Consider the following 24,599-nt stretch of genomic DNA (forward strand, 5'->3'; position numbering starts at 1 on the left):
GGGCGCGGCTCCGTTCGCGCGAGGGGTGGGCGCGCTAAGTTCGCGCGAGGGGTGGGCGCGCTCCGTTCGCGCGAGGGGTGGGCGCGGCTCCGTTCGCGCGAGGGGTGGGCGCGCTAAGTTCGCGCGAGAGGTGGGCGCGCTAAGTTCGCGCGAGGGGTGGGCGCGCTCCGTTCGCGCGAGGGGTGGGCGCAATTATAATAGGTGCAGGTCGCTAACTCTAGGAGTTCCCCCTTACAACTCCGCTCCTCGTGCGGCCTCCTATCACAGCAGGTGGACGGTTCCCTCGGGGCTGCCTCGTGTTACCCCACGGTAATAAAGTGAAACGAGTCCGTGCGTTCGTGCAAATAATGAGTGCAAGCCGTGGGTGAGAATAACCACGGGGGGCCCATCCCTCCTGTACATAATTAGTGCAAATGACTAACTAGCGTGGATAATAATTCGTGCAGATCAGTGGGTGGAACTGTCGGCATAGAAAGGGGACCATTCCGGCCAGCGTTATGCCCAGTAGTAAGTAGCACTCCGAAAATTAGTTGGCATAAACTCGACTGAGTGGTGCAAATAATAGCTCATTACCGCTAACAATGAAAGTCAAACATAACAATTGGCGGAGCTGAGCCCGCCTTCAGACTAGCGTGAGTGGCTCGTGAGTTCGGTGTCACTCCATGCAGGACCTGCTGGGGAGACCAGTAACTGGTGCACCCAAAATGGCTGCTAATTCCCAGAGGCACAGATTTTTAGGTCGGACGCCTCCCTAGGGGTGGGGAAACTTTTTGGCCCGAGGGCTATGGGGTGGAGCCAGAAATGAGGTCAGGGCACGGGAGGGGGCTCCGGGTGGGTGTGGGGCATGGGGTGGGGGCTCTGGCTGGGGGTGTGGGCTCTGAGGTGGGGCTGGGGATGAGAGGTTTGGGGTGCAGGGGGGGTGCTCTGGGCTGGGATCGAGGGGTTTGGAGGGGGATCAGGCCTGGGGCAGGGGGTTGAGGTGCAGGGGGGAGGCTCAGGGGTGCAGGCTCCGGGCGGCGTTTATCTCATGTGGCTCCTGGAAGCAGTGGCAGGTCCCTTCTCCGGCTCCAAGCCATAGCCGGACGTCTCTGCACGCTGCCCCGTCCGCAGGCATGGCCCCTGCAGCTCCCATTGGCTCCAGTTCCCAGCCAGTAAAAGCTGTGGGGGTAGCCTGCCGAGCAGAGCCCCCTGGCTGCCCCTACACCTAGGAGCTGGAGGGAGGCCATGCTGCTGCTTCTGAGACCCCAGTGGGAGTGGCCCCCGACCCTGCTCCCCGGGGCCGTAGTTTGCCCACCTCTGCTCTAGATTATCTAGCCTGCCCCCACCTGCCTATCACAGGGCAGGGAACCTCAGTTTCTTCCCCCCTGTATGGAGCCCACCCATTTACTCTGGATTAAAGCATCCTCCAGAAAAGGCATCTGGTGTGGATCAGCCCCCAAGAGACGGAAAACGCAGCACTTCCCTGGAGAGTAGCTAATCCGCCCTGGGACCCCTCCCCGAGGCGGGGCCGGGCTCGGCGCCCCCCCCCGTGCGCCCCGGGACCCCTCCCCGAGGCGGGGCCGGGCTCGGCGCCTCCCCGTGCGCCCCGGGACCCCTCCCCGAGGCGGGGCCGGGCTCGGCACCTCCCCCGTGCGCCCCGGGATCCCTCCCCGAGGCGGGGCCGGGCTCGGCGCCCCCCACCGTGCGCCCCGGGACCCCTCCCCGAGGCGGAGCCGGGCTCGGCGCCCCCCCCGTGCGCCCCGGGACCCCTCCCCGAGGCGGGGCGCAGGGCGGGGCCGCCGGGGAGCCCGGCGCTCTGGCTGGTATCGGTCGGTGGCTCCTTGCGCGGCGCGCTCCGGGGCTGCTCTCGCCTCTGTTCCCAAGAGGAGCCTTCTCCGGGCCGGGCCGGGGAGCCTGAACCTCAGTGGCCGGTTCTCTTCCTCCGTCCAGGATGACGGTGAAACTGGACTTCGAGGAGTGTCTCAAGGACTCTCCCCGGTTCAGGTGGGTCTCTCGCAGCGCTGGGGCGGGGAGTCCGGTTCGGTCCCGGTGCCGGTCCTGTTCTCCCCCCCCCCCCCCCCGGTCTCAAGCCTCCCCTTCCCCAGGGCAGCTTGTGCGCTTTTACGCATCTCTCCATGCGCCTCTGGCTTTGGGGCCAAGCGGTCCCCGGGTGGTTCCCCGGCTCTGTAGGGGGCTGGAGCAGTGTGTCCCCTGGGACCTGGCCCCCTGTAAATGCTGGTTTATTTTCGGGGGAGGGGTTAGCAAATGAGGTTATATGGGGGGGCAGGTTGAGCTGTTGGGGAACCCCTCGGCCAAACAGCCCCCCCAATTTAATCTCGCGGGAGGTAGAGGGTCGCTGGGATGGTGGGAGCCATCTCCCCTGGCGTGAAAGTGCGGGGAGATCCCCTGTCTTGGGGAGGGGTACTGGGGGGCTGTGAGGTGACCCCTCACCTGCCCCCTATGCCACGCCCCCTTAGTTCTCCACTCACCCCGTCCCCTCTCCAGGTGTCCCCCCTCCCCGGCACACATCAGCCATCCTCCCACCCCTTCTGCCCTTCCCTGCCCCCCTATACACCCTGCACCCCACTCCTGCTCACAGCCAATTTCCTGCATGTGTCTTCCAGACACCAGTGAGCCCACGTGGCACGAGATTCCCCCCCCACACACACACACCCTGAAGCGGGGACGAGGGGGGGCAGGAAGCAGCCGGTGCGCAAGGTGCTGCGCAACCCAGAGGGCCGGAAACCAGAGCTGCGGCTGGGGAGGATGAGCAACTGGGGGCGGGGAAGACGCAGCTCCCCCGTGGGGATCAGGGGCCCTGGGGGCAGGGGATGGACACACAGGGCTCCCCCCATCGGGATCACGGGCCCAGGGGATAGAGGGGACACACATGCCCCCCGCCCCGTGGGGATCAGGGGCCCTGGGGGCAGGGGATGGAGGGATGGACACACAGGGCTCCCCACATGGGAATCACGGGCCCAGGGGATAGAGGGGACACACATGCCCCCCCCCCCCGTGGGGATCAGGGGCCCTGGGGGCAGGGGACGGAGGGATGGACACACAGGGCTCCCCCCATGGGGATCACGGGCCCAGGGGATAGAGGGGACACACATGCCCCCCGCCCCGTGGGGATCGGGGTCCTGGGGGCAGGGGATGGAGGGATGGAGGGATGGACACACAGGGCTCCCCCCATGGGGATCACGGGCCCAGGGGATAGAGGGGACACACATGCCCCCCGCCCCGTGGGGATCAGGGGCCCTGGGGGCAGGGGATGGACACACAGGGCTCCCCCCATCGGGATCACGGGCCCAGGGGATAGAGGGGACACACATGCCCCCCGCCCCGTGGGGATCAGGGGCCCTGGGGGCAGGGGATGGAGGGATGGACACACAGGGCTCCCCCCATGGGAATCACGGGCCCAGGGGATAGAGGGGACACACATGCCCCCCCCCGTGGGGATCAGGGGCCCTGGGAGCAGGGGACGGAGGGATGGACACACAGGGCTCCCCCCATGGGGATCACGGGCCCAGGGGATAGAGGGGACACACATGCCCCCCCTCCCCCCTCGTGGCGATCAGGGGCCCTGGGGGCAGGGGATGGAGGGACGGACACACAGGGCTCCCCCCATGGGGATCACGGGCCCAGGGGACAGAGGGACGGACAGATACGGCTCCCCATGGGGATCAGGGGACAGAGGGACGGACAGACCCACATGCCCCCCCCCGGGATCAGGGCCCCTGGGGCAGGGGACGGAGGGACAGAGCCACATGGCCCCTCCACAGGGATCAGGGGGCAGGGGATGGACAGACCCACATGGCCCCCCACAGGGATCAGGGTTCCTGGGGGCAGGGGACAGAGGGACAGACTGACACGGCCCCCCGCAGGGATCAGGGCACTGGGGGCAGGGGATGGAGGGATGGACCCACACGGCCCCCCCCGCAGGGATCAGGGCCCTGGGAACAGTGGACAAACAGACGGACCCACATGGCCCCCCCCCCAGGGATCAGGGGCCCAGCAGCACCAGGGGGCGGGGAGGGGTTTGCAGCCGGGTGCCAAGCACGGGGATGGGGCATAGCTTACACCCCCCCTCAGCCCCCGAGCTGCATTCCCACGCCCCGATGTGGTTTGGGGATGGGGCGTAGCTTACACCCTCCCTCCCCCCAGGGATCTGTGACCCTCCGGGGGGGGGGAATCCCTCATTCTGTCTCACACTCACACACACGCACCTGTTCCCCTTCTGTGGGTGTGTGTCTTGAATCTCTCTCTCTCACACACACACACCCTTGTGTCCCCCCCTGCGTGTTTCTCTCATACCCCCCCCCACTCGCCGTGTACCCCTGGCTTTGTGTGTCTCTGTCTCTCACTCACACCCCTGTGTCCCCCCATCCGTGTCTCTCTCATACACCCCCCCGCCACTCCCCGTGTACCCCTGTTTTTGTGTGTCTCTCTCTCACACACACACACCCTTGTGTCCCCCCCTGCGTGTTTCTCTCATACCCCCCGCCACTCCCCGTGTACCCCTGTTTTTGTGTGTCTCTCTCTCACACACACACACACCCCTGTGTCCCCCCGGCTGTATCTCTCTCATACCCCACCCCACTCCCTGTGTACCCCTGGCTTTGTGTGTCTCTCTCACTCACCCCCCCTTTGTGTCCCCCCATCCGTGTCTCTCTCATACAACCCCCACTCCCCATGTACCCCTGTTTTTGTGTGTATCTCTCTCTCTCTCTCACACACACACCCCCCTGTGTCCCCCTGGCTGTGTGTCTCTCACACACACACAAACACACACACCATGTCCCCCTTGGGGGGGGGGGTGTCTCTCTCTCCCAGCCAGCCCCCCCACCCCTGATACCAGTGCGGAGATAGGGCTGTCTAGGGTTAGATCGTCCCATAGAGGGACCCTCCCCCCAAGATCAGCCCCAACCCCAGAGAATCCCCCATTTCCCTCACACCCCCCTCTTTTTGGGGGGGCTGGAGGAGGGCGCGAGGCCCCCAGTGCATGCTGGGACAGCTGGGAGCTGTCTTGGCCCCCTAAGTCAGCCAGTCCCCGCCCTGGGGCCAGGTGGGAGCCGGCGCCCCCCAGAGGGGACAGGCCCCTGCCCCATTCCCTGCCCCCCTGGGGCTGGAGGGGAGCCGGCGCCCCCCAGAGGGGACAGGCCCCTGCCCCAGAAAGCTCGTCTCCCATGATCCTCTCTCCTCGCGTCATGGGTGGTTTTGCAGGCTTTATGTTTTCCATTTCCAAAATTGTCCCTGCCCTCCCCCCGCCCCGGTCCATGCCGTCATGGTAACCAGTGTGGGGGGGTTGCCGGGCGACGGCGGGGGGGGTGACAGGAAGCGGTTGTGGGGCTGATGGAGGTAGCAGGGCCAGGCCGGAAAGAAGCAACCGCAAGGGAGAGCGAGAGGCGGCTCCTGGGGAGGGGGGGGTGGTGAGGGAATGGGTGCCGCCGATTTACACCCCACCCCCTGAAAAAATACATCCCCCATTGACCCCCCCAGGAGCCCTGTCCCCTGCCCTATTGACCCCTGATGCCCCCAGGAGCCCCCCCACCCCATTGAGCCCTGACACCCCTAGGAGTCCCCTCCCCCAGTCCCTTCTGCCCCCATCTCCTAATGAGCCCTGATGTCCCCTGCCCTCCCTGTGGCCCCCAAATGGCCCCCCCAGCAGTCGAGCCCCCCCCGGTGCATGCCCCCCCCAGCCCTGCCCTCTGCTCCTTCCCCCCCCAGCTGCTAACCCCTCCCCCTAGGCAGCCCCCCCTCCCTGTCCCCTGGGACCCTGATCCCTTCCCCAGCGCCCCCCTCCATGGACCCCAATACCAGCCTAGTCCCCGGCCCCGCAGCTGACCCCTCTCCCCTGCTGCCACGGGGTGCCCGCTCCAGCGATTCCTGGGGTGACCCTAGGATGACAAAGCGCCCCCCCATGCAGAGGAAGGGTGTGGATGGGCTGTTAGCGACCCCCAGATCTTCCTTTAACCCCATCCTGCCCCCCCAGGGCTGCCGTCGAGGGGGTGGAATGTGATGTCTTTGAGCTGGAGACTCGTCTGGAGAAGGTGAGGTGGGGGGAGGGGAGGGGACCCAGGCGTCCTGATTGCACAGAGCTGTCCTGGGGGTCTGGATGGTGGGCATGGGGCAGGTCCTGGGGGGCTAGATCAGGAGGCAGGGTGGGGCTGGTTCTGGGGGCTGGATGGAGGGTGGGGGCTGGATGGAGGACGGGGGGGCTGGATCACAGGGCTGGATGGAGGTTGGGGGGCTAGTTTTGTGGGGCTGGATACTGGATGTGGGGCTGGATGGAGGGCGGGGGGCTGGTTTGGGGAGGCTGGATGGAGGGTGGAGGGCTGGTTCTGGGGGACTAGATTAGGAGGGAGGGAGGGCCTAGTTCTGGGGGGCTGGATGGAGGTTGGGGGGCAGGTTCTGGTGGGCTAGATTAGGAGGGAGGGAGGGGCTGGTTCTGCGGGGCTGGATGGAGGTTGGGGGGCAGGTTCTGGGGGCTGGATGGGAGGCAGGGGGCTGGTTCGGGGGGGCTATATTAGGAGGTGGGGGGCCTAGTTCTGGGGGGGTGGATGGAGGTTGGGGGGGCTGGTTCTGGGGGCTGGATGGAGGTTGGGGGGCAGGTTCTGGGGGCTGGATGGGAGGCAGGGGGCTGGTTTGGGGGGGCTATATTAGGAGGTGGGGGGCCTAGTTCTGGGGGGGTGGATGGAGGTTGGCGGGGCTGGTTCTGAGGGCTCAATGGAGGGCAGGGGCTGGTTCAGGGGGACTGGATAAAGGTTGGGGAGCAGGTTCTGGGGGGCTGGATGGCAGTTGGGGGATTGGTTCTGGGGGCTGAATGGAGGGTGGGGGGCAGGTTCGGGGGGGCTAGATTAGGAGCCAGGGTGGGGCTGGTTCTGGGGGGACTGGATGGAGGGAGGGGGCAGGTTCTGGGGGCTGGATGGAGGGCAGGAGCTGGTTTGGGTGGGCTGGATGGAGGCGGGGGCTAGATTAGGAGGCAGGGTGGGACTGGTTCTGGGGGGCTGGATGGAGGTTGGGGGGCTGGTTCTGGGGGGCTGGATGGAGGTTGGGGGGCTGGTTCTGGGGAGCTAGATTAGGAGGCAGGGTGGGGCTGGTTCTGGGGGGACTGGATGGAGGGAGGGGGCAGGTTCTGGGGGCTGGATGGAGGGCAGGAGCTGGTTTGGGTGGGCTGGATGGAGGCGGGGGCTAGATTAGGAGGCAGGGTGGGGCTGGTTCTGGGGGGATGGATGGAGGGCGGGGGCAGGTTCTGGGGGGCTAGATTTGAAGGCAGGGTGGGGCTGGTTCTGGGGGGGCTGGATGGAGGCTGGGGCTGGTTCTGGGGGGCTAGATCAGGAGGCAGGGTGGGGCTGGTTCTGGGGGCTGGATGGAGGTTGGGGCTGGTTTGGGGGGGCTGGAGGGAGGATGGGGGGCAGGTTCTGGGGGCTGGATGGCAGTTTGGGGGCTGGTTCTGGGGGCTGGATGGAGGGCAGGGGGCAGGTTCTGGGGGGCTAGATCAGGAGGCAGGGTGGGGCTGCTTCGGGGGCGCTGGCGGGAGGCACTGGTTGCGGGGAGAGTCCCCGTCAGCACTCAGTATTGGGGGGAAGGTACCGGGGGGGCCCAGGCTGCGTGTGGCTGACCCCCACCCCCCGTCTCCCCGGCAGCTGCTGAAGCTCTGTGGGGCCATGCTGGACTCGGGGCGTCAGTACTGTGTGGCCAGCAAGGCCTTTGTCGGCGGGGTGCGCGACCTCTCCCAGCACGCCCAGGGGGACACCATGATGAGCGTGAGTCTCCCACCCGGCCAGGCGGGGGGGGGGGGGCCGATTCAGGGGGACCTGGGGCTGCGGGGGGGGGACCGTCGGGCTGGACTGGGGCTGGAAGAGCCCATGGGGCTGATTCAGGGGGATCTGGGGCTGGGTGGGCCTGTGGGTCTGATCTGGGGACGAATCTGGGGCTGGAGGAGCCCGTGGGGCTGGGCTGGGGGGCCCATGGGGCTGATCCAGCGGGGGCCAGGGATGATCTGGGGCTGGAGAGGGATGGAGGGGGTGATTCAGGGGGATCTGGGGCTGGGGAGGGCATGGATCTGATCTGGGGCTGGAGGAGCCTGTGGGGTTGGGCTGGGGGGCCCATGGGGCTGATCCAGCGGGGCTAGGGGGGATCTGGGGCTGGGGTGGGCGTTGGTCTGATCTGGGGGGCTCCACTTGTGGGACCGCCTGGGCCATCACCTGTCGCCCATGGGGCCCTGAGCCAGCTGGGCTGGGGGGTGCTTCAGTCCCCCCTCCCCCCCCCACCAATGCAATACTGATCACACGTGGGGGGTGAGTCCCGTCTCCCAGCTCCCCTAGGGGGACTTGGGGGGCAGAGCTGAGGGTGCTCATCCCCCACCCCCAGTGTGACGCTAGGGGGTGCTGTGGTGACCCATTGAGCTGCATTGCTGCGGGTTCTCTGTAGCCTGGGGAACTCCCTGCCACATTACACTCTCTCTCTTAAGGCAGAGAGCGGTGCAAAGAGGAGGAACTTGGCCTTGGGGCTGGGGAATCCCCTTGGGTGGGGAACAGTGCAGGGGCAGGGACACACAGCAGCTTGGGGAGGGGGCCCTGCTGGCCCCTCACTCACCGTCTCCCCCTTGTTCTGCCCCCCAGGAGTGCCTGGAAAAATTCTCCGACAGCCTCAACCAAATGCTTGACAACCAAGTGGTAAGAGACCCCCCCCCACACCCCCGCTCACCTTCCAGCTCCCCCTTCACCCCTGCTTTGGGCCTCGCCCCCCAACACCTCTGACTCCTCCCACTCCCAGCTGGCCCCCACCTCCTCCCTGCTCTAGGCTTCTCTCCCACCAATCTCTGACCACTGAGCCCCCCATCTCTGATCCCATCCTTCCTCTCTCCCCAGCCCCCCAATCTCTGACACCCCCCCTTTTCCTGGCTCGTTGCAGGAGCTTCTGGACAGCACCCAGCAGTCGTCCCGGCATCACATCCATACCCTGGTGAAAGAGTGAGTTTTTGGGGGGGCTGGGGGGCGTAGGAGGATGGAGGGGGAACTTCCCAGGGGGGTAGCTGGGAGGAGAAGTTTTGGGGAGGGGCAGGGTAGATGGTTAGGGGGTGAGAGGTTGAAATGAATGAAGGGGGGGCATTGTGGGGGTGCCCTGGTGATCTGGGGGGGCTGAGTGGATTCAGGATGAGGTGCCTGGATTGCGGGGCAGCGGGCGGGAGGTTCCGGGAGGGGGCTGGATCTGGAGTTGGGGGCTGGTTGGGGGTGGGGAGGCAGGCTGGGTTCTCGGGTGGGGGGGTGGGGTGCTGATTCTGGGTTACGGGGGTAGCAAGGGGCTGGGTTTGGGAGGGCAGGGGGCCAGTTTCAGGGGCCCCCCCCAACCTCCTGCTGTTCCAGGGACGTGAAGCGGTTCAAGGAGGCCCGGAAGGAGTTCGAGTGGGGCAGCGAGGGGCTGGGTTTGGGGTGGGGCTGGGTTCCTGGGGGTGGTTTCAGGGCCCCCCCTGACCCCCCGCTGTTCCAGGGACATGAAGCGGTTCAAGGAGGCCCGGAAGGAGTTCGAGCGGGGCAGCGAGGAGCCGGGTTTGGGGGGTCTGGGTTCGTGGGGGTGGTTTCAGGGCCCCCCCGATCCCCCGCTGTTCCAGGGACGTGAAGCGGTTCAAGGAGGCCCGGAAGGAGTTCGAGCGGGGCAGCGAGGGGCCGGGTTTGGGGCGTCTGAGTTCGTGGGGGTGGTTTCGGGGCTCCCCCTGACCCCCCACTGTTCCAGGGACATGAAGCGGTTCAAGGAGGCCCGGAAGGAGTTTGAGCGGGGCAGCGAGGGGCTGGCCAGCGCCCTGCACCACAACGCCGAGGTGCCGCGTCGGAAGCAGCACGAGGCGGAGGAGGCTGCCCAGGCCCTGCAAACCGCCCGCACCAGCGCCCGCAGCCGCGCCCTGGACTATGTGCTCCAGGTGGGCACCGGGCATGTGTATGTGTCTGGGATCAGGTGTGTCCAAAAGCCCTGGCGGCTCCGGTCAGCACCACCCACCGGGCCATTGAGTGGGCCGGTCAGCGGCCCAGTGGGGTTGGCAGGCTCCCAGGAAGCAGCCGGCATGTTTCCCCAGCCGGCTCCTCTGCGGAGGGGCAGCCAGGGGGCTCCGCACGCTGGTCCCGCCCCAAGCGCCGCCCCTGCAGCTCCCATTGGCTGGGATCCGTGGCCAATGGGAGCTGTGGGGGCGGTGCCTGAGGACGGGGCAGCGTAGGAGCTGGAGGGGGGACATGCCAGCTGCTTCCAGGAGCCGCTTGAGGTATGTGCCGTCCGGAGCCGGCACCCCTGACACCCCCTGCACCCCAATCCCCTGCCCCAGCTCTGATCCCCCTTCTGCCCTCCGAACCCCTCGGTCCCAGCCCCACCCAAGGGCCTGCACCCCAGCCAGAGCCCTCACCCCCCTCCCGCTCTCTGAACCCCTCAGTCCCAAACCTCTGATCCCTGCCCCCCACCCCGCAGAGCCTGCACCCCCAGCTGGAACCCTCACTCCCCCCCCAACCCCCTGTTCCCGCCCTGATCCCCCTCCCACACCCCAGCCCCCTGCCCCAGCCAGTGAAAATGAGCAAATGAGGGAGGGTGGGGAGAGTGAATGGGGGGGGCGGGAATGGAGTAAGTGGGAGCGGGGCCTCAGAGGAGGGGTGGGTTTTGTGTGTATAGAAAGTTGGCAACCCTAGTCTGGAACCGGTGGGGGAATATGGGGGGCAGGGAAGAGGGAGGGGTGTGGGGTGGGGGAATATGGGGGGCAGAGAGTCCTGGGATGGGGCTGGAACTGGGGGAGCAGGAGAGGGGATGGGGTCTCTGGAACTGGGGGGTGTCTATAGGGGGGCTCGGGGGCTTCCTAGGATGGGGGACAGAGCTGGGCGTGGAGAGCTTTGGGGGGAGGGTTTCTGGGGGGGATCAGCCCCCCAGTTCTCTCCAGAATTGACCCATAGAGTTGTCCTCTCCCCTGCCCCCCAGATCAACGTGATCCAGTCCAAGAAGAAGTTTGAGATCCTGCAATTTGTGAGTTGGGTGATGGGAGGGGGTACACTGAGGAGAGGGGGGCCTGTGGGGGGCAAGAGGTGGGTGGGGGGTTCTGGGGGCAGGGGGGCTGTGGAGGGATTGGTGTCTGTGGGGGAGGAGATCTCTGGGGGGCAGGGTGAGTGTGAGAGAAGAGCTCTGGAGAGTCTGTATCTGGGGGGGCTGGGCAGTGCGTGGGGGGCTCTGAAGGGCATTGGGGGGCCATCAGGGGGATGGAGGGATAGAAGAGATCTGGGGAGCAGGGCAGAGAGGGCAGAATGTGCTTGTGAGGAGGGCATGTGGGGGGCCCATCGGGGTGGGTAGGGGAGGGATTGGGAGGATCCATGTGTATCGGGGTGGGCAGTATTGGGGTCAGGGGTGGGGGTGGTGGGGTACTGTGAGGTGGGGGGCTCGGGGTGGGGGAGGAATGGGGGTTAGGCTGGTAGCAATGCAGAGTGGGCAGGAAGGGGGGACTGGGATGGGGGGTTCGGGGTGGGGGACAGTGCGGAGGGGGCAGGATGGGCGGCTGTGGGGTGGGGGCAGTGCTTAGGGGAAGGAATGGGGGGGCTATGGGATGGGGGGCTTGGTGGGGTCCAGCGTGGGGAGTTCAGGGGGGCAGGAAGGGGGGCCTGTAAGGCTGCAGGGTTCGGGGGCAAGAAGGGGGGGCTGTGAGATTGGGGGCTCAGGTGGGAGTCAGTGCATAGGGGGCAGGACTGGGGGCTGTAGGATGGGGGTTCGGGGTGGGGGCAGGAAGGGGGGCTGTAGGATGGGGGTTCAGGCTGGGGGGCAGTGCGTAGGGGGCAGGGTGGGCGTTCAGGGTGGGGTTGGTGCGTAGGGGGCAGGATGGAGGGCTGTAGGTTGGGGGCGGTGCGTAGGGGGCAGGATGGGGGGCTGTAGGGTGGGATCGGTGCGTAGGGGGCAGGATGGGGGGCTGTAGGGTGGGGACGGTGCGTAGGGGGCAGGATGGGGGGCTGTAGGGTGGGGACGGTGCGTAGGGGGCAGGAAGGGGGGCTGTAGGGTGGGGGCGGTGCGTAGGGGGTAGGAAGGGGGGCTGTAGGGTGGGGACGGTGCGTAGGGGGCAGGAAGGGGGGCTGTAGGGTGGGGATGGTGCGTAGGGGGCAGGAAGGGGGGCTGTAGGGTGGGGGCGGTGCCTAGGGGGCAGGATGGGGGGCTGTAGGGTGGGGTCGGTGCGTAGGGGGCAGGAAGGGGGGGTGTGGGATGGGGGAGCTCGGGGGGGCTCGAGGTGAGGGGTGGTGCCTAGGGGGTAGGATGGGGGGCTGTAGGGTGGGATCGGTGCGTAAGGGGCAGGATGGGGGGCTGTAGGTTGGGGGCGGTGCGTAGGAGGCAGGATGGGGGGCTGTAGGGTGGGATCGGTGCGTAAGGGGCAGGATGGGGGGCTGTAGGGTGGGGGCGGTGCGTAGGGGGCAGGATGGGGGGCTGTAGGGTGGGGTTGGTGCGTAGGGGGCAGGATGGGGGGCTGTAGGGTGGGGTTGGTGTGTAGGGGGCAGGATGGGGGGCTGTAGGGTGGGGGCGGTGTGTAGGGGGCAGGAAGGGGGGCTGTGGGATGGGGGAGCTCGGGGGGGCTCGAGGTGAGGGGCGGTGCCTAGGGGGCAGGATGGGGGGCTGTAGGGTGGGGGCGGTGCGTAGGGGGCAGGATGGGGGGCTGTAGGGTGGGGGCGGTGCCTAGGGGGCAGGATGGGGGGCTGTAGGGTGGGGACGGTGCGTAGGGGGCAGGATGGGGGGCTGTAGGGTGGGGTCGGTGCGTAGGGGGCAGGAAGGGGGGCTGTAGGGTGGGGACGGTGCGTAGGGAGCAGGATGGGGGGCTGTAGGGTGGGGGCGGTGCCTAGGGGGCAGGATGGGGGGCTGTAGGGTGGGGGCGGTGCGTAGGGGGCAGGATGGGGGGCTGTAGGGTGGGGGCGGTGCCTAGGGGGCAGGAAGGGGGGCTGTAGGGCGGGTTAGGTGGGGGTCGGTGCGTAGCCCGGCTGTGACCCCCCCCGTCTGCCCCCCAGATGCTGGCCCTGATGGACGCCCAGGCCTGCTGCCTGGAGCAGGGGCACCGGCTGGCCCAGCAGCTGGAGAAATACCGCAAGGAGCTGGGCGACCAGGTGGGGGACCTGGGGGGGGGCCGGGGGATACGGGGGGGGCAGGTCTGGGCGGGGAGATGGGGGGGGCGGGGACTTCCCAACCGGGAGCCATGCAGCAGCCAGGACGCGGCGCGCACATCCTGGCCGGCGGCGCGGGGCCCGGGGGCTCCTCTGCCCGGAGACCATGTCACCGCCCCGGGGAGCCTGCGCCCGCGGCCTCCGGGCCCACCTCGGCCAGGTGGGTGCCGGACTCCTGGGTTCTCTCCCCGGCTCCGGGAGGGGAGTGGGGGCTGGTGGGTCAGAGCAGGGGGGTGGGGAGCCAGGACTCCTGGGTTCTCTCCCTGGCTCTGGGAGGGGAGTGGGGGCTGGTGGGTCAGAGCAGGGGGGGCTGGGATCCAGGACTCCTGGGTTCTCTCCCTGGCTCTGGGAGGGGAGTGGGGGCTGGTGGGTCAGAGCAGGGGGGTGGGGAGCCAGGACTCCTGGGTTCTCTCCCTGGCTCTGGCGGGGAGCAGGGGCTGGTGGGTCAGAGCAGGGGGCGGGGAGCCAGGACTCCTGGGTTCTCTCCCTGGCTCTGGGAGGGGAGTGGGGGCTGGTGGGTCAGAGCAGGGGGGTGGGGAGCCAGGACTCCTGGGTTCTCTCCCTGGCTCTGGGAGGGGAGTGGGGGCTGGTGGGTCAGAGCAGGGGGGCTGGGAGCCAGGACTCCTGGGTTCTCTCCCCGGCTCTGGGAGGGGAGTGGGGGCTGGTGGGTCAGAGCAGGGGGGCTGGGAGCCAGGACTCCTGGGTTCTCTCCCTGGCTCTGGCGGGGAGCAGGGGCTGGTGGGTCAGAGCAGGGGGCGGGGAGCCAGGACTCCTGGGTTCTCTCCCTGGCTCTGGGAGGGGAGTGGGGGCTGGTGGGTCAGAGCAGGGGGGTGGGGAGCCAGGACTCCTGGGTTCTCTCCCTGGCTCTGGGAGGGGAGTGGGGGCTGGTGGGTCAGAGCAGGGGGGGCTGGGATCCAGGACTCCTGGGTTCTCTCCCTGGCTCTGGGAGGGGAGTGGGGGCTGGTGGGTCAGAGCAGGGGGGTGGGGAGCCAGGACTCCTGGGTTCTCTCCCTGGCTCTGGCGGGGAGCAGGGGCTGGTGGGTCAGAGCAGGGGGCGGGGAGCCAGGACTCCTGGGTTCTCTCCCTGGCTCTGGGAGGGGAGTGGGGGCTGGTGGGTCAGAGCAGGGGGGTGGGGAGCCAGGACTCCTGGGTTCTCTCCCTGGCTCTGGGAGGGGAGTGGGGGCTGGTGGGTCAGAGCAGGGGGGCTGGGAGCCAGGACTCCTGGGTTCTCTCCCCGGCTCTGGGAGGGGAGTGGGGGCTGGTGGGTCAGAGCAGGGGGGCGGGGAGCCAGGACTCCTCGGTTCTCTCCCCGGCTCTGGGAGGGGAGTGGGGGGCTGGTGGGTTGGGGGGGGGGCTGGGAGCCAGGACTCCTGGGTTCTCTCCCCGGCTCTGGGAGGCGAGTGGGGGCTGGTGGGTCAGAGCAGGGGGGCTGGGAGCCAGGACTCCTGGGTTCTCTCCCCGGCTCTGGGAGGCGAGTGGGGGCTGGGGGGTCAGAGCAGGGGGGCGGGGAGCCAGGACTCCTGGGTTCTCTCGCCGGCTCTGGGAGGGGAGTGGGGGGCTGGTGGGTCAGAGCAGGGGGGGCTGGGATCCAGGACTCCTGGGTTCTCTCCCTGGCTCTGGGAGGCGAGTGGGGGCTGGTGGGTCAGAGCAGGGGGGGCTGGGAGCCAGGACTTCTGGGTTCTCTCCCTGGCTCTGGGAGGGGAGTGGGGGCTGGTGGGTCAGAGCAGGGGGGCTGGGAGCCAGGACTCCTGGGTTCTCTCCCTGGCTCTGGGAGGGGAGTGGGGGCTGGTGGGTCAGAGCAGGGGGGGCTGGGATCCAGGACTCCTGGGTTCTCTCTCCGGCTCCGGGAGGGGAGTGGGGGCTGGTGGGTCAGAGCAGGGGGGCAGGGAGCCAGGACTCCTGGGTTCTCTCCCCAGCTCTGGCGGGGAGCGGGGGCTGGTGGGTCAGAGCAGGGGGGGCTGGGAGCCAGGACTCCTGGGTTCTCTCCCCAGCTCTGGCGGGGAGCGGGGGCTGGTGGGTCAGAGCAGGGGGGCTGGGAGCCAGGACTCCTGGGTTCTCTCCCCGGCTCTGGGAGGGGAGTGGGGGGCTGGTGGGTTGGGGGGGGGGGCTGGGTGCCAGGACTCCTGGGTTCTCTCCCCAGCTCTGGGAGGGGAGCGGGGGCTGGTGGGTCAGAGCAGGGGGGCGGGGAGCCAGGACTCCTGGGTTCTCTCCCCGGCTCTCGGAGGGGAGTGGGGGCTGGTGGGTTAGAGCGAGGGGGGGCAGGGAGCCAGGACTCCTGGGTTCTCTCCCCGGCTCTGGGAGGGGAGTGGGGGGCTGGTGGGTTGGGGGGGGGGGCTGGGTGCCAGGACTCCTGGGTTCTCTCCCCGGCTCTGGCGGGGAGCGGGGGCTGGTGGGTCAGAGCAGGGGGGCTGGGAGCCAGGACTCCTGGGTTCTCTCCCCGGCTCTGGCGGGGAGCGGGGGCTGGTGGGTTAGTGTGTGTGGTGGGGGGATACAGTGTCGGGGGTGGGCTGTTGGCAGGAGGTCATAGGCCGCCTGGTCGGCATGTAGTGGGGGGCTATGGGGGAATCAGACACCCCCGTATCGAGGAGCTGTGGGGGGAGGTGTTCACAAGAACAATCCCCCCCCCCAGAGCCAACTACAGCAGCTGCCAAGTTTGACACTCGCTCGGCCGCTTCCTGTTTTCACTTCAGGTTTCCTGCTCGGTGACCTCTGACCCCCCCGGCTTAGGGGGGTTCCTGCTGGGGCGGGGTGGGGGGGGAATGCAGGCTTGCTCCCCTCGCAGCCCAGATGTTAAGGGGAGGGTGGAAAAATCAACAGGACTCAAATGCCACGCGCAGATGCTGTGGGGAGAGAACCCAGGAGTCCAGGCTCCCCGCCCCCCCTCGCTCTAACCCACCAGCCCCCACTCCCCTCCGAGAGCCGGGGAGAGAACCCAGGAGTCCTGGCTCCCAGCCCCCCCTCGCTCTAACCCACCAGCCCCCACTCCCCTCCCAGAGCCGGGGAGAGAACCCAGGAGTCCTGGCTCCCAGCCCCCCCCCAACCCACCAGCCCCCCACTCCCCTCCCAGAGCCGGGGAGAGAACCCAGGAGTCCTGGCTTCCCCCCCCCTGCTCTAACGCCCCAGCCCCCACTCCCCTCCCAGAGCCGGGGAGAGAACCCAGGAGTCCAGGCTCCCCGCCCCCCCTCGCTCTAACCCACCAGCCCCCACTCCCCTCCGAGAGCCGGGGAGAGAACCCAGGAGTCCTGGCTCCCAGCCCCCCCTCGCTCTAACCCACCAGCCCCCACTCCCCTCCCAGAGCCGGGGAGAGAACCCAGGAGTCCTGGCTCCCAGCCCCCCCCCAACCCACCAGCCCCCCACTCCCCTCCCAGAGCCGGGGAGAGAACCCAGGAGTCCTGGCTTCCCCCCCCCCTGCTCTAACGCCCCAGCCCCCACTCCCCTCCCAGAGCCGGGGAGAGAACCCAGGAGTCCAGGCTCCCAGGCCCCCTGCTCTGACCACTAGCCTGCACTCCCCTCCCAGAGTCGGGGAGAGAACCCAGGAGTCCTGGCTCCCAGCCCCCCCTCGCTCTAACCCTCCAGCCTCCACTCCCCTCCGAGAGCCGGGGAGAGAACCCAGGAGTCCTGGCTCCCCGCCCCCCCTGCTCTAACCCCCCAGCCCCCACTCCCCTCCCAGAGCCGGCGGGAGAACCCAGGAGTCCGGGCCCCCACGGGCTGTCTGGGAACTTCACCCTCCGTCCTTCCCGCCCCTGCAGCTGCACCAGCTGGTCCTGGAGTCGGCGCGGGAGAAGCGGGACATGGAGCAGAGACACATCATGATCAAACAGAAGGTGAGGGGAGAGGCTGGGGGGCAGGGGATGGGGGCAGGTGTGGGGGGAGGGGGGTCTCCGGTGGGTGGGTATGGGCGGGGCCTTCTGGGGGGAGAGAGCTATGGGGGGCAGTGGGAGGAGCCTGTGGTCGGGGGTGTGGCTGGGGCCTGGAGGGGTGGGGCCTGGGCCAGAGAGGGCGGGGGTGAGGGCTCGGGATGGGGGGTGAGCCCTGGGGGTTTGTGGGTTGGGGCCAGGGCTGGATATGGGGCAGCAGCTGGTGAGGCGAGGTCTGGGGTGGGTGGGGGCGGTGCTGGGGTGGGGGAGCAAGGCCCAGGCCCAGGGGAGAGGGGCTGGACGCGGGGCCCTGCGGGTGGAGGGGCGGGGCCCTGAGTGGTGTGGGTGGGGTGTAGGCGCTAGCGTGGGTGGGGCTGGCGTGGGGGGGGGCAGGACTGGGGGCGGTCAGGTGGGGCTGAGGGGGGCAGGGCTTGGTGGTGGGGGCGGGGCTGCAGCAGGTGGGGTGGGGGCTGGGGGCAGTGAACTGGGGGCGGGGCTCAGTGGGGTGGAGGCGGGGCTGCAGGGGGTGGGACGGGACCATGGGAGGAGGAGCCTGGCTGGGGCTGGTGGGGCGGGGCTCTGGGGTGGAGGCGGGGCTGTGGCTGGGGGCGGGGCCCGGGGCGAGGGCGGGGGCTGTGAAGAAGGGAGGCGGGGCCCTGGGGGGGAGGCGGGGCTGTGGCTGGGGGCGGGGCCCTGGGGGGGAGGCGGGGCTGTGGCTGGGGGCGGGGCCCTGGAGGGGAGGCGGGGCTGTGGCTGGGGGCGGGGGCTGTGAAGAGGGCAGGCGGGGCCCGGGCCCAGGGCGGGGGCTGTGAAGAGGGCAGGCGGGGCCCTGGGGGGGGAGGCTGTGAAGAGGGCAGGCGGGGCCCTGGGGGGGAGGCGGGGCTGTGGCTGGGGGCGGGGCCCTGGGGGGGAGGCGGGGCTGTGGCTGGGGGCGGGGGCTGTGAAGAGGGGAGGCGGGGCCCGGGCCCAGGGCGGGGGCTGTGAAGAGGGCAGGCGGGGTCCTGGGGGGCCCGGGGCGAGGCCGTGGAGCGGGTGGGGCGGGGCCGTGCCCCCCAGTGACGGCCCGCCCCCCCCAGGACCTGTCCCAGGACGAGGCGGTGCTGGAGGGCCGCGGGGAGGCGCCGGACGGGGTGGTGATGGAGGGGTACCTCTACAAGCGAGCCAGTAACGCCTTCAAGACGTGGAGCAGGTCAGAGACCCCCCTCTTTACCCCCCAATTCCCCCCACGCCCCCCCCCCCGATTCCCCCCACGCCCCTCCCCACTCCCCTGCCCGGTGCACATCCACATCTGTCCGGGGGGGGCCCGAAGACCCCCGTGTCCCCCCGCCCGACCCACTTCCTTCCCCCCCGCCCCCTTATGGCACTCCCCCCCCAGGCAGGGGGCTGTGGCCCCCGAACCCCTCTCCCCCCACTGACAGCCCCCCCGCTCTCCGCCAGGCGCTGGTTCTCCATCCAGAGCAATCAGCTGGTCTATCAGAAACGGGCCAAGGTGAGTGGGGGCCTTTGTGGAGGGGCTGGGGGGGGCCCCAAGGGGTCGGGGGGACGGGGCCCGGCCAGGGGTGAGTTGGGGGTGCAAAGGAAGGGTGGGGAGGCGGCTGGTCTCGGGGGGCAGAGGGGTGGGGCGGGGGGGCTTTCCTCACTGCCCCCCCCAGGAGGCAGAGGGTTGGGGGGGGCTATGGGGTGCTATCTCTCTGCCCCCCCCCAGGACGCGTTGACGGTGGTGGTGGAGGACCTGCGGCTCTGCACCGTCAAACCCTGCCCCGACCACGAGCGGCGCTTCTGCTTCGAAGTCGTGTCCCCCTCCAAGTGAGTCCTGCCCCCCAACCCCGCTGCCCCCCAACTGCCCCCCGCGTCGGTGCCAAGCCCCTGCCTCCACCCGCTGCACCTCCCCAGCCCCGCCCCCCCCATCACCAGCTTTCTCTCCCCCTGCTCAGGCCGGGCCTCCCGTCCCCCTCTGTCTGGGGGGGGAAGGGGGGGTCCCACGGAGCCCCCCCCAAATGCCCCATGTCGTTCCCTCCCCCCCCAGGAGCTGCATGCTGCAGGCCGACTCGGAGAAACACCAGCAGGCCTGGCTGATGGCCGTGCAGAACAGCATCGCCTCGGCCTTCAGCGAGGGGCAGGCCGAGCCCCCCGGCCAGGTACGGCCCCCCCCGGGGACCCCCCAAACCTCCCCATGGCCTCAGCCTCCGGGCCAAGCCCCCCAGCCAGGTACAGACCCCCCGGGATCCCCCAACCCCCGCCCATGGCCTCGGCCTTCGACAAGGGGGAAGGCCGAGCCCCCCGGTCAGGTACGGCCCCCCCCGGGGACCCCCCAAACCCGCCCATGGCCTCAGCCTCCGGGCCGAGCCCCACAGCCAGGTACAGACCCCCCGGGACCCCCCAACCCCCCCCATGGCCTCGGCTTTCGACAAGGGGGAAGGCCAAGCCCCCCGGCCAGGTATGGACCCCCCCCAGGGACCCCCCCCAACCCCCCTCATGGCCTCGGCCTTCAGCGAGGGGCAGGCCAAGGCCCCCGGCCAGATATGGCCCCCCCCCCGGAGACCCCCTAAACTCCCCCATGGCCTCAGCCTCTGGGATGAGCCCCCCAGCCAGGTACGGACCCCCCCCCGGGAACCCCCCAAAATCCCCCGTGGCCTTGGCCTTCAGCCAGAGGCAGCTGGAGACCCCTTATCTGGTCGGGGGTGGGGGGGGCTGCTGTTGGAGAATGGGGGGTCTGTGGGGAAGAAGCAGGGGGCTCTGTGGGGAAATGTGGGGGCTGCGGGTGGGGAGCGGGCGACGCCGTGGGGGAAGGGAGGCTGCGGGTGGGGAGCGGGGAACGCCGTGGAAGTAGGGGGGCTGCGGGCCGGGAGCGAAGAGCCCAGCCAGCCCCCTAACTCCGCGCCCCCCCGCAGCACCCGGAGCGCCCCGCCTCGCTGGTGGGGGGCACCCTGGAGGCGTGGGGCCGGAGCCCCCGGGCGGGCGGGGACAAGCGGGTGCTGGACCAGGTGCAGCGGCTGGAGGGGAACGCGCAGTGCTGCGACTGCCGGGAGCCCGCGCCCGAGTGGGCCAGCATCAACCTGGGCATCACCCTGTGCATCGAGTGCTCCGGCATCCACCGGTACCCCCCCGGGGCCCCCCCGGGGCCCCCCGAGCCCCCCACTGCCCTCCCGAACCCCAATCTCCCCCTGCTCCTCCACTGCCCTCCCGAACCCCGATCTCCCCCGGCCTGGGCATCACCCTGTGCATCGAGTGCTCCGGCGTCCACCGGTCCCCCCCCGGGGCCCCCCGAGCCCCCCGAGCCCCCCACTGCCCTCCCGAACCCCCATCTCCCCCTGCTCCCCCACTGCCCTCCCGAACCCCGATCTCCCCCGGCCTGGGCATCACCCTGTGCATCGAGTGCTCCGGCATCTACCGGTCCCCCCCTAACCCCCCCGGGGCCCCCCGAGCCCCCCACTGCCCTCCCAAACCCCGATCTCCCCCAGCCTGGGCATCACCCTGTTCATCGAGTGCTCTGGCATCCACTGGTACCCCCCGAATCCCCCCCGGAGCCCCCCGAGCCCCCCACTGCCCTCCCGAACCCCGATCTCCCCCTGCTCCCCCACTGCCCTCCCGAACCCCGATCTCCCCCAGCCTGGGCATCACCCTGTCCATCGAGTGCTCCGGCATCCACCGGTTCCCCCCGAACCCCACTGGCTCCTCACTGCGCCCCCATCCCTCCACTGCCCCCTGACCTCCCCTTGCCCCCCTCCCAAGCCCCCCAGCCTGGCCATCGAGAGCTCTGGCGCATATGGGTCTTGGGGGGCAGCCGGGGGGCCCCCTCTGAGTCCCCCCCGGCTGACTCCTCCCCCCCTCTGTCGCAGGAGCCTGGGGGTCCATTTCTCCAAGGTTCGCTCCCTGACGCTCGACTCCTGGGAGCCGGAGCTCGTCAAGGTAACGGTGTGGGGGGGGTGTGTCCGCCTGAGGGGTGTCTCACGAGGGGTGGGCTTAAGGGGGGCAGGGCAGGGGGTGACCTGGGGGGCTGTTTGCCCGTGGAGTCACACCCCCTCCCCATGTTGGTGGGTTGCAAGGTCTGGTCACTGGGCCACGGGATGGGGGTCAGGCCCGGGGGGGGTCAACATCTGGATTGTGACCCCCCCCCCCCCGTGTGTGTCCCTTCCCTCCCCCCCCCAGCTGATGTGCGAGCTGGGGAACGGAGCCCTGAACCGCATCTACGAGGCGCGTGTGGACGAGATGACGGTCAAGAGACCCCAGCCCGGCTGCTCCCGGTGAGCCCCCCCCCAGCGCCCCCCTGAACCCTCCGGCCCCCTCCCCGTGCCCCTCCTCCAGGCTGTCAGCTCCCAGTGGTGCCCCCCCCTGGCCCCGCCCTCTCCAGCCCCCCTCCGCAGCGCCCCCCGAACCTCCTGGCCCCTCCCCCAGCCCAGCTGCTCATCATGAGACCCCCCTCCCCCACACGCCCACAAACGCCCCCACAAGGCTGTGTCCTCCCCCCCGCACCAGCAGAGGCTGCCCCGTCTCACCCCCCCCCACCCCACAGGGCGGAGAAGGAGAGCTGGATCCGGGCCAAATACGTGGAGAAGAAATTCATCACCAAGTTGCCGGAGGCACGGCTGAGCCGGGGGGGGCGCCGGGGACCCCTCGACCGGGACCGGCCCCCCAAGCCCCCCCTCAAACCCAAACCGGGCAGCGTTGGCCGGGCCGCAGGTACCTGACAGGGGAAGGGGTTAAGATCCTGGGGAGGAGGGAATCCTGTGGGGGGGGGGTGAGTGTAGGGCTACGGGGGGGGGGGATGTCTGTCTGTGTCTAACCCAGCCCCCTTCTTCCACCCCTGCAGAGCCGGGGAGGGGGGGTGGCGTGCGGCTGTGGGGGGGAGGGACACATAGCTGGGGTGGGTGCAGCTGGGCAGGGGGACGCCTTGGGGCCTGGGTGTAGCCCGGTGGACGTGGCCAGGTGGCTCCCCCGTCCCTGATGCCCCCCCCCACACTTCCCCCCCCCCGTTCCAGAGCCAGGGGAGGCCGGCTCCCCCCCTGAAGACCTGCGCAGCCTCCACCCGGGGGCGCTGCTCTACTGGGCCGCTGGCCACCAGAACCTGCCCACCATGGCCGACGCCCTGGCCCACGGCGCCGACGTCAACTGGGTCAACGCCGCCGAGGACAGCCGGACCCCGCTGCTGCGGGCCGTGGCCGCGGTAGGCGGGGGGCGGGGAGGGGGGGGCCTTAGCTGGGGGGGGGGCATTAACCCCTTGTGCCCCGGCTCACTCCGCCTCTCCCCGTCCCCAGAACTCCCTGCTGGCCTGCGAGTTCCTGCTGCAGAACGGAGCCAACGTCAACCAGGCCGACAGCGCCGGGCGGGGGCCCCTGCACCACGCCACCATCCTGGGCCACACCGGGTAGGTGATTCGGGGGGCTTGCTGTCCCTCACCTGGCCACTAGATGGCGGCGTGGCGCCCGCCACCCCGGGGATGCACCGGCGGCGAAGCTAAGCAGGGCCGGGGCCGTGTTGCCGGCCTGGAGGGGGGACCTTGGCTCCCCCACCCGCCTCTCACGGCTCTGCTCTCTGATAGGCTGGCCTGCCTGTTCCTCAAGCGGGGGGCCAATCTGAATGCGGTCGACATGGAGGGGAAGGAACCGCTCTCCATCGCCATAGACACGGCCAACGCTGACATCGTCACCCTGTGAGTCCCCTGCTCCCCCCCCCCAGGTTGGGATGGCGGGTGGGGGGGGAGGCGGGGGTGCTGGTGGAGGGGGAGGGGAATTTGTCTCATTTTCTGCCCCCCCCCCACCCCCTTGCAGGCTGCGGCTGGCCAAGATGCGGGAGGCGGAGGTCGCGCAGGGACAGTCAGGTGGGTGTCTTGTCTTGGGGGCCCAGGGCTGGGCTGGCAGGGGCTGTGGGTCGGGAGTGAGGGGCTCCAGCAGGGCTGGGGGTCAGGGCTGGGCTAGCGGGGGGCTGTGGGGTGGGAGTGAGGGGCTCCAGCAGGGCTGGGGGGGCAGGGCTGGGCTAGCGGGGGGCTGTGGGGTGGGAGTGAGGGGCTCCAGCAGGGCTGGGGGGGCAGGGCTGGGCTAGCGGGGGGCTGTGGGGTGGGAGTGAGGGGCTCCAGCAGGGCTGGGGGGGCAGGGCTGGGCTAGCGGGGGGCTGTGGGGTGGGAGTGAGGGGCTCCAGCAGGGCTGGGGGGCAGGGCTGGGCTAGCGGGGGGCTGTGGGGTGGGAGTGAGGGGCTCCAGCAGGGCTGGGGGGGCAGGGCTGGGCTAGCGGGGGGCTGTGGGGCGGGACTGGGGGGGCACCTTGCCCCACTCCTACGCCCTTTGCCCTCCCAGGCGACGAGACCTACCTCGACATCTTCCGGGACTTCTCCCTGATGGCGTCGGACAACCCCGAGAAGTTGACCCGCCGCGACCTGAAACTCACCACCCTGTAGCCCCCAGGGGGGCCACCACCATCGCCTTTCATGTGTCTGTCGGGGGGGGGAGGGGGGAGAATCCCCTCCCCCACTCCTGGCTCCTCCCCCTTCCCCGGCTGGGCGGGGCAGCGATGCCGCGGGGACTCCTCCCCCCAGCCCCGGGCTGCCTTGTTAATTACTGCCCCCCATTTTTCTGCTGCTTTGATGTGACTCTTGGGTAAGAGGTAATAGGGGGTAGGGGCCGATTTCCTGTCACCCCCACTCCTGCCCCCTATCCCAGGCCAGGGGCTGATCTTTTGGCCCCCAGATCGCCCCCTCATTATAAGGCAGGGGCTTATCCTTCCCCCACCTCCATTATGGGGAGGGGCTTCTCCCTGGCCCCCCTTCTGGCCCCCAGATTCCCCCCTCCCATTTATGGGGCAGGGGCTAATCTCATATCCGCACCCGTCCTATTTATTGTTTCTATGGGACCACCCTCCCTGTTTGTTGTTTTAACCCCCCCCAATGTACACGCACACGGCCCCCCTCCTCCGGTTGAGATGTCTTCCTTCTGAGTGGGGGGCCCCCATCTCTGAAGGGAAGGGAAGGAGGAGCCCCCCCTTCTCCGCCCCACTGCGGAAGCAGCGGGAGATCCGGGCAGCTGTACAAAGCTGGCATGCAATAAACAGACCAGGCTGGAATATCAACTCCTGCGTCCATCTCTGGGGCGGGGCGGCTGGTTATCCAGGGAGCCCTCGCCCGGCGCTGAGATGCAGCCACCTCTGGGGCGGGGCGGCGGTTTACACAGGGACCCCTGGCCCGGTGCTGAGATGCGCCCACCTCTGGGGCGGGGCGGCTGGTGACACGGGGATCCTGTAGCTTCGTCGCCTGTTTCTCCATCTCCCACCACGTGGCGGCGTTGTCCATGTGTCTCCTCCCCTAGAGGGCAGCGTTGGGTTCACCCTTGGGGCTGGAGGGGGCAGCACCTACCCCACTCCCGGGCGTTCCCAGGTGGGCGCGTCCGGGAGCTTGGATCCTTGGGCATGGGGCAGCCCCCCGGGTGCAAATCTGGGGGTGGGGGGCTGGTGAATTTCACCCCAGCCCTGCCACATGCCTCTTGTACCCCACCCAAATTGCCCCTTCTGCACCCCCCACAGGAGTGTGGAGATCTCCAGGTGACAGTGAGGTTCACTGTTCCTTCCTGCTCCCCGGGATACTAGGGTCCAGGAGTCCTGGCTCCCAGCCCCCCACCTGC

General features: G+C 69.4%; 1 protein-coding gene across 3 annotated transcripts; it reads left to right on the forward strand.

Annotated features, from left to right (window-relative positions):
- Positions 1–286: 286 nt before the first annotated feature.
- ACAP1 (ArfGAP with coiled-coil, ankyrin repeat and PH domains 1) lies at positions 287–24,045 on the forward strand. Of its 3 annotated transcripts, none has more exons than XM_084616274.1 (23): positions 288–309; positions 1,930–1,983; positions 5,972–6,029; positions 7,626–7,745; positions 8,604–8,657; positions 8,896–8,954; positions 9,715–9,898; positions 10,933–10,977; positions 12,984–13,079; positions 16,886–16,960; positions 18,070–18,182; positions 18,431–18,482; positions 18,699–18,799; positions 19,020–19,131; positions 19,885–20,090; positions 20,833–20,902; positions 21,143–21,237; positions 21,507–21,673; positions 21,973–22,157; positions 22,249–22,358; positions 22,533–22,643; positions 22,762–22,811; positions 23,283–24,045. In XM_084616274.1, exons 2-23 carry the CDS (start codon positions 1,931–1,933, stop codon positions 23,381–23,383), a joined length of 2,217 nt encoding a protein of 738 aa, XP_084472400.1. In that variant the 5' UTR covers positions 288–309; position 1,930; the 3' UTR covers positions 23,384–24,045. The 3 variants fall into 3 exon arrangements, with proteins under 3 accessions (XP_084472402.1, XP_084472400.1, XP_084472401.1); XM_084616275.1 differs by lacking the exon at positions 288–309 and adding an exon at positions 335–507; XM_084616276.1 differs by lacking the exons at positions 18,431–18,482; positions 18,699–18,799 and having other exon boundaries at positions 287–309.
- The last annotated feature ends 554 nt before the right edge of the window (positions 24,046–24,599 follow it).

Source organism: Lepidochelys olivacea (assembly GCF_965140295.1).
Source record: "Lepidochelys olivacea isolate rLepOli2 genome assembly, chromosome: 28".
Taxonomy (NCBI): Eukaryota; Metazoa; Chordata; order Testudines; family Cheloniidae; genus Lepidochelys; species Lepidochelys olivacea.

Coding starts and splice junctions, on each gene's coding strand:
- ACAP1 (XM_084616274.1), top strand. CDS start 1,931: ATGACGGTGAAACTGGACTTCGAGGAGTGTCTCAAGGACTCTCCCCGG. Junction 1,984..5,971: donor AAGGACTCTCCCCGGTTCAG/GTGGGTCTCTCG, acceptor CTGCCCCCCCAG/GGCTGCCGTCGAGGGGGTGG. Junction 18,800..19,019: donor GAAGTCGTGTCCCCCTCCAA/GTGAGTCCTGCC, acceptor CTCCCCCCCCAG/GAGCTGCATGCTGCAGGCCG.